General features: G+C 48.4%; 1 protein-coding gene across 1 annotated transcript; it reads left to right on the top strand.

Moving 5' to 3' along the window:
* The first annotated feature begins 6,791 nt into the window (after nucleotides 1-6,791).
* LOC125549108 lies at nucleotides 6,792-7,507 on the top strand. Its single transcript, XM_048712595.1, has 2 exons — nucleotides 6,792-6,972; nucleotides 7,074-7,507. Exons 1-2 carry the CDS (start codon nucleotides 6,849-6,851, stop codon nucleotides 7,280-7,282), a joined length of 333 nt encoding a protein of 110 aa, XP_048568552.1. The 5' UTR covers nucleotides 6,792-6,848; the 3' UTR covers nucleotides 7,283-7,507.
* The last annotated feature ends 953 nt before the right edge of the window (nucleotides 7,508-8,460 follow it).

Genomic DNA, 8,460 nt, shown 5'->3' with positions numbered 1-8,460 from the left:
AAAAAAAACACATGACCGATCGGGTGTACTGCATACATACACACACCACAAGTATATACAAAAGGAACTGCATGCACATGATGCTTTCTTTTTCTCGCATATACAAAAATGAACCAACATATAGTACAAGTGAACCGCATCCAAAAAGAAAGAATACCGCTCGTGGTTTTTATTAACATAAGTGAACCACCAAATTCTTGTCACAAACAAGAGTGAAACAACAAGCTTTTGCAGTTTTCTTTTTGGACTGAAATGGACTGAAGGACAATATGAGCTGCACTGCACGCGGAAGCCTTAGGATCGCGAGACGCCATGTCCAGGAACTGCATCTGCACAAGTGTGATATGAGAGTGCCAGCCAGCCATCAAGATGAGCACGCACAGGCTTTGGTCGTCGAGGTGCTCGGCCACTTCAAGATGAGCACGAGGGGTCTGGGGTGCAATGCACTGCACGCCAGCTCCGTGAGCACTGCAAGCCAGCACCGCGCGCACTGCACACCTGCACCGCAGCGAAGACCTAGGCGAAACTGCATTTTTTGTGCCCAAGCGAAATCTGAAAATGCCAAAAATTCACCTGAACTTCGTCAGTGCATCAACCGCACCGCATCAGTCCACCATCCCACGAGCTGTAGTGGTGAACCACTGGTCTCGTCGGCGACAGGCCATGCGCCCTGTGCAGCACCACCCGCGCCATCTGGCGGGGCCAGGGCTCTGGCGGCGGCGCGGCATGGCCGATGGCCCGGCTGGAAGGGTCCCCGGATCCGGTTGCCAGGGCTCGCCACCGCGGAGAGTGGCCGACCAGCACCGGGTCGGGCTGAGCTGATCCCAGCTATGTGGTGGTGGCCTTGGGAGGGATGGCGCGGTGATGATTTCTAGATGAGCGGCGCGTCGGGGGCCGGGGGTGGGGCGGCTCGGGAGGGGCCTCGGGGAGGGGTGGCGCGGCAGCGGCTTGCAGAGGGGCGAGGCGGCTCATCGGTGAGTGGAGCGGGTAGAGATTGAGGTGGAGGGGACTGGGATCGCCGGGTGCTGGCAGTACCTGGCGGTGGAGTACACTGGCACCTTTTTTGCTTGCTGGTACGCCATGGGAAGACAACAGCCGGAGGTCGAGGTGAGCTCGACGAAGGAGGAGGGGAGGGGTTGCTGGCGATCTGCAGATTGGGGAGGAGAGAGCTGCGGGGTTTGCTGCGGTGAATTGCATCGTGTTGCAGGGCAGCTAAAGCAGAGGAGAGGGTGGTGGCACGGGAAGAAACTGTGCGAGTGCGAGCGGATCCCCTGACTGAGGGAGGGGCGGAGTGGGGTGGTGGGCGGGGTGGGCGGCGGCGCACAACGGGGTCCGGAGAGGAGATGGCGGAGGCCATGGCCGCCGAATCCTAAGGAGGGGAAGCCGTCGCAGCCACAACACAGGGAGAGCACCTCTGTCTGGTCGTCGGGGAGGCCAGGAGGCTCGGGCGGATGGGTCGCCATCGGTGTACCTTGGCCTGGCCGTCGGATGGGTAGATGGGCCAGGGGGAGACGAGCAGAAGTGGAACCAGATCCCGCCGGATCCGGTTGTTGCCTGGCGAGGGCGTGGCCGGGGTTGCAGGCCTTCGGGAGATAGGTGGTTGGGCAGGGGCGCGGCCTGGAATTGTTGGCCGGCCCTGAGTCCCAGCCCGTGAGGAGAGGATGGGCAGCGCGGGAGGGGCCGTGGCCGCCATGGATTCGGCGTAGGTGAGAGTTGGGCGGCACGGGAGGGGCGGTGGTGGTGCGAGGTGGGCTGGGGCGTGTTCGCCGGCAGTGGGGTTGCTCTGGCGGGGCTCCGGCGCGCGAAGGTAGTTGGTCGAGAGAGGTGGGGATCTTACCGGGCACGAGCAGCGGGGGAAGAAGGTGGGAGGGATTGGGGAATGCGCGTGGGGACGAGGAGGATAGGTGGGTTGCATTTTTTCTTTCCCCACCCGGTGCATGCGGTTCAGTGGCATCAGCGTGTTGGTTCGGTTCGGGCGCGGGGTGTTATCAGAATAAGGCTTGGTGTTATTAGAATAAGGTCTTAAGGGGTGTTATTAGAATAGACCCACTATATATATATATATATATATATATATATATATATATATATATATATATATATATTTGTTAGACGAAGGACTAGGAGAAGTTGAATAGGAAAAAGTTGCTCAAAATTTCCTAATAAAATGACATTGCATATATAGGAATTTTTTCCATAAGAATTTTTTATCGACGTGAACGATGCCCGGCCCGCATCCTCACCATCGACTCGTTCGCGATGACGTCCTACTACAGAGGACCCATGTCCGCGACTGGGCTCCGCCGGGCTGGCACTGGGAGGTGCTCCCTTCAGGGGCGCGCCGCTTGGTGAGGAACCCGGCCCCGGGTCCCGTCGTCGACCCTGATTTCCTTTGGTGGCGTTCGCGTGGGCCACTTTCGGTGCGGAGGGAGCTAGCCCCGCTGGAGGTGGTACATCGTCGTGTCAGGGAGGAGGACGAGCACGTCAATCGCTACATGGCTGCTATGGACGTCAGGTTCTCCAATACCTGGCAGGTTCTTCGGGGATCTCACCCGAGCTATGATCCTGTGATGGTTCCTTCTCTTTGGGTGTCCACCGCCCGCACCTCAGGAACCACGAGTGAACTAGATTATTTTGTAGTACTCGATCTTTATTAGCTAGCTAGCTAGTGATGTATTTGATATATAATATTCGAGACGATGTATCCAAGATTATATATATTATTCGATAAAATTCGAGATGATGAATCATTATTGTTGATTGCATGCATGCATTGTAATTTGAATACTAAATTGTTTTATATTTCTTCTGGATTAGTTAAATAAAAGCTATGGCGGACAATACCGGCAGAGAAGGAGAAGAGGCCTTGTTCGAGATCATACACTCCCCTGGCCGGCCAGATGATCAGAATGAAGAAGATGACGGCTCCCAATATCTGAACAATACCGGGGAGGGTGATATGATATTCGTTCGTGACGACCGAATTGATGAAGTCCAGAACTATGATTATGATGACAAAGAAAATGTTGATCTTGAAATTAGAACAGAGACCAGCAAGGTATATTTATATAAGCAGGCATCTGGTGATCATCACATGTTTTAAATGATTTGAAGATATATTAACCAATCGTTCTTTCTTCTTTCAGCCCTCCGGGTCGAGCAAATCTTCTACAGGTAGGACAGTGCGAGGCCCGGGCAAAAAGTTGAAGCAGGGCGTAAAGTACAACATCGATGCCATCAAAACTAATGGCGAACCAATCTTGCCTAAGAAGAATGCGAACAAGTTCGTTCGTCGGTGCGGAGTTCTTGTGAAGGACCAACTCCCGATCTACATGCAAGAATGGAAAAAGCCAGCAAAGGAACGCCCAGATCTTACTTGGGTCGACGATAGAGCAAAGATCTGCTTTGGGAATCTCTCATGGAACATTTCACCCTACCAGATCATTTCACAGATGCAGATGTGCAGAAAGTGAAGGCCGCTGCTCTTACGAAGATGGCACTTGCATTCAACAACCACAAGAAAGCTATATGGGCCAAGTACGTCGAAGGAGGAAAGAAGACTCCAGAATTCATGGGAACACTGGAGAAGCAAAGCGAGCACTGGCCCGATTTCATGAAATTCAAGGAATCGGAATTATCTAAGAAACACTCGAGAGTAAACAAGGCCAATGCCGCAAAAAAGGAGCAGTTCCATAAGCTGGGGCCAGGTGGCTACGCAGTGGCAATGCCTAAGTGGGATAAGTCTGAGAAAGAGATGGTGGATGAAGGGGTCACTCCAGTTACTAAGAGCTGCCCCCCCCCCCCAGGGTCAGGACTTGGTTCTATGCGCATGGGGGCGTTGGAACCGAAGACAGGCAAGGTTTCGAAGAGGGCAAGTCTTAAAGGAGTCGAAGATAAGATACTTGTTGCAATAGAAGAGGCTCGAACGAGGGTGTTCACGCCCAACAGAGAGAATGACGAGCTTACGCGCGCCCTGGAAAATCCTGAACACCCGGGAAGAACACGAGGCAAAGGCGTTGTTTCATGGTATGAGGGGTTTGCGGACTGGAACGCCGACTACAGAAGCCGTGCGAGAAGGAAGATGGAGGAGGAGAAGAAGAGGAAGCTGGAGGAGGAGCCGAGGAAGCAGGAAGCAGAATGCCTTAAAGACCTAGAATCAAAGCACGCGGAGTTGGCACTCCAATTCCAGCGGCAGCAGCAGCAAATCGACTCACTTAGCCAAGAAAGGGGGTCTCAGTAGTGGCAGCAGCTAGCGCATGATCCAGCATTGGATAGCATCGTCCCATCCATGCCAAGAAGCAGCGTGGGTTCCGCCCCGGGCGAGGCACAGCTGCTGGATAGATACCCTGTGGATGACATCATGGAGAACACTAATTGTTAGCTACATTTCAAAATGAAGAACATATCCATGAAGGTGGCGGACGCTGTTGCTTATACAAATTTGCCCGAAGCAACCTTCCATTGCAATCCGATTCCAGCTGGCTATGCTCGTGTCATGGTTGATGAAGTGGTGGACCAATATTCGGGGCTAGAGCTTGACGTTCCTGGAGGTTACGAGGAGCATACACTAGGAGAGGCCAAACATCGTATCATCCTATGGAGAAAGGATTGCATCATCTTTCCAAGGCCACCGACACCGCGTCAGCCGACTCCTCCTCGAAGTCCGCCACCGCTTCAGCCAACACATGCGAGTACCAGCACCGATTAGCTGGTAATAACCGACGACCATATAAGGCATGCTAAAGATATCGGATGCACTATAGAACAACTCCTAAGCTTGGAGCCCATGGAAACTTTTAAAGAGGAGAAGCTAAAACGGAAATATGTCCACGGCGAGCCTCTGGTCAAGCCTGAGGAGGTTAAGAAGCTCCCAACGAGAATGCATGAATTGCATCAATGGTACATGAAAATTACCAGGACTAACAATCGAGAGTCCCTCATGGTGAAAGTCAAGGAAGAACATTACTTCCATCGGCTAGCTCTGTCTGTTGAGTATTTAGAACTGTTTCAGTTATTCAATCAAGACGCACTCGACAAATCTATCGTCAGATGCTATTGTCTGTAAGTGATTTCTTTCTGTAATTTAAGTCTGAAGCTAGCTGTAGTGCTCTCGTTGATCATTATATTACCTGTAATTATCTTCACTATATTATTTTCTGGTATTATGCACAGGATGAAGATCTATGAAATGAAAAAAGCTAGACGATATGGCATTGGGTTCATTGACCCAAATACCATTAATGAAGACACATGGTCATATGAATGGTATCGAGTCGACGTAGAGAAAAAATGCTAGAGTTCTTGAAGCGCCTCAATACCAATGCAGATATACTACTTCCTTACAACTTTCGGTGAGTCACACTGTATTCTACTACAAATTCTGTTTTTGTTTAATTACTAGCTAGATATTAATAAGTGTATAGGGTTTAGGGTAGTTGATGAGTGTTATGCACATGCCCTCTTAATTTATACATGCAAACGTATGCGCATGCAGTTAGCACTGGATCTTGTTAGACATTCGAGTTGATGAAGGAAAAGTTGAAGTAATAGACTCACTACTTAAAGAATCTAGTGACTACGCAACCGTGAAGGAGATAATCGACAGGTAATTTCAATCATTATTGAACTATATGTCAACCTCTTTAGTTCGTCATTTCCTGATATCAACCTCTTTAGTACATGTTATGCATATATATGATTGGTTCTACGAGAAATTCTATTTATATATATGCATAACATGTACAATATGTAGTATCGTAAAATATCGGCAAATGAAAAATAATTAAATGGAAAACACAAAATTAAAGGAAAAAGAAATCCTGAACCCAAAACCCCCCCAAAACTTTTAGTACCGGTTGGTGTTATTAACCGGTACTAAATGTCTCCCCGCCCCCGACGCTGGCTCGTGTCACGTGGTGGCCCTTTAGCGGCGGTTCGTGCAGAACCGGTACTAAAGGGGGACTAAAGTCCCCACCATTTAATGCCGGTTACAGAACCAGCACTAAAGGGCCTTACGAACCGGTGCTATAGCCCCGTTCTGCACTAGTGCTCTATCAGACCCTGTATTTTTCTTTTACAATATAATTAGATTTATATTTTACTAAATAGATACGTCTTTTGGGTAATCCATTTCCACACCTGATCAACCACATCCATATATGAATATGACCTTCTCAATACAAATCGTGAACATGTTTGCACCGATACAGTTAGATGACTAATAATCTTGCATTAAAATCTAACCATAAATTTAGATCCAATGATTAAGTTAATTTGGATGATGTGGCTTAACTTGGTACCTCAATGATACTCTGTATTTTGCTTTTAGTATATAGAGTAGATCAATATAAATCATGAAGATGATTAGATTGACATGGTTAGATGACTAATAGTTCTGCATGAAAGTCTAGCCACAAATTTACGAATCAATGATTAGGTTAATTTGGATGGTGTGACTTAATGTGATACCTCTATGAGACACTGTATTTTGCTTTGAGTATATAATGATAAATAGATAAATAAATAGATAGATAGACAGATAGAATAAATAGACACAGATAGACAGACCGACTGTCGGACGGACGGATAGATAGATAGATATCCTAAAGGAATGATGTAGGAGTAGTACGTAAGCCATAGATATCTTATGAAATGAATTTGGCTATGACAACATGTGATTTGAGAAAGCTAATGTTGTAGCCATAAGGAAATTATTAGATAATTGAGAAGAGCTATATGGTGGGATAAATCTAACACATTATTGCACCTCTGAACCCCTAGACTATATATGTGGATATTGGAAGGGGGGAGGAGTAACCAAAGCATAGGCATAGGCATAAGGCATAGGCATGGCCATGGGAGCGTGGTCGGCGATGAAGAAGAGCTTATTAATGAAGCTGAGTGTGTGTCTGCTGATCATCGCCATGGCTAACTGCGCTCGGGACATTCCTGACTCCGTTGCTGAGCACCCTCGTACGTAGTAATAATTTCTTTTCTTCATTCATTCGTTTTTTGGATTGACTGATCATAATTCTTGGCTAATCGTGGCAACTGGTGATGGTGATGGGGTGCAGCCGGATACATCATCTGCGGCGAGATCAGCGAGACGTGGCACGGGGGGCTGTGCGCCAAACGCGGCACCTGCAACAAGCCGTGTCGGGCGGAAGGGTACGACGCGGGCTACTGCGCCCCCTTCCCCTTCATGACCTACTGCTGCTGCACGCAGAACTGTGGCAAGTCGTCGTCTCTGCGACCACACAGGAGCAGCATTCAGTGCAACTAAGGGAGTAGTAGTACCATGTATGGATGCATGCATGGTTTGTGAAATAAATCTCATTTCGATCGCGCGCGTGTGTGTGTGTGCCTACTACAGATGGCAAAAGGAACCGTTCTTGTAACTTGTTGGAACTGCTGCTATTTCTCAGTGACCATCAAGAACTGTCCACCAAGTTGCATACATCCATGCCGTCAGTTCATCATAATCTACTGGATAAGATTATTCGGTGCCGCACCCCAATAATTCTGCACTTGTGGGCTGGAACCCACGGAGGTGCGTGTCTCCCTCGTAATCCTCCTCCTTCCCTCGTGAAAACTCTCGTCCAGGGGTTTTTCTGTCTCTCGCCTGCGCCCCCACCGGTCCACCTAGTCTTCTATGATCCTTGCACCATGGAGCCGCGGTGGATCCCGACACTTGCCAGCGGAAGGGCTCCATTTTTAGGTGTTTTTATGAGTTCTGTTAGGGTTTGTGGTATGCTCAAGAAGACAAGGTGGCGGCGGCTTTTTAAAGATGGAATAAGGTCCTTCCTGTCTAGCCCCCATTATGGTAATGCCTTTAGCATAGCCGGAGGGCGTGTGAAGGTGTGTTTTTGGCGGATCTCATGGGATCCGGTCGGAATTTGTCTTATGTGGAGCCGTCTTGATCCGGTCTTCGTTTGTCTATCTATGTGTGTCTACAGGTTGAATCCTTCCGATCTACGATTCTCTTCATCGGTGGCGGTTGTTGTTCTAGTGTGGTGGTCCTATGGGCCTTAGCACGACGACTTTCCGACTGTCTAATACAACAATAGTTGCCCGACTCCGATGAGGGAGGAGCGATGATGGCGGCGTGCATTCGGCTTGCTCCAGTGCTTGTAGTCGTCGCTAGGTGGTCTATGGACCTGGATGTAATTTTTACTTCTGGTGTTTTTTGTACTACTTTGACAATTGAAGAATAGATCAAAAGTTTTCTCGAAAAAATGTTAGTTTATTGTTTAATGTATGAGTTAAATTAAGGACAGACATGGATCCTTGCATAACCACACTATAATATACTCCCTCTGTAAAGAAATATAAGCATTTATAGAGAGAACGGGCGTTTGGCTCTCGGCCTTCATGGATGCCTTTATCAAAATTCAAATTTTCCAGTTTCAAAAAATATGAAAAAAATTGTGTAAGTAAATAAGGTTGTTATGTGTATGTGTG

Source organism: Triticum urartu, chromosome 3 (genome assembly GCF_003073215.2).
Source record: "Triticum urartu cultivar G1812 chromosome 3, Tu2.1, whole genome shotgun sequence".
In the NCBI taxonomy this organism is placed as follows: Eukaryota; Viridiplantae; Streptophyta; class Magnoliopsida; order Poales; family Poaceae; genus Triticum; species Triticum urartu.
The sequence above is the reverse complement of the archived record's forward strand: the minus strand, read 5'-3'. Positions and strand labels throughout refer to the sequence as shown.

Bases quoted from the DNA above. Each gene is read 5' to 3' on its own strand.
- LOC125549108 (XM_048712595.1), top strand. From the start codon at position 6,849: ATGGCCATGGGAGCGTGGTCGGCGATGAAGAAGAGCTTATTAATGAAG. The intron at 6,973-7,073 runs GTACGTAGTAAT...GATGGGGTGCAG, and splicing joins CTCCGTTGCTGAGCACCCTC to CCGGATACATCATCTGCGGC.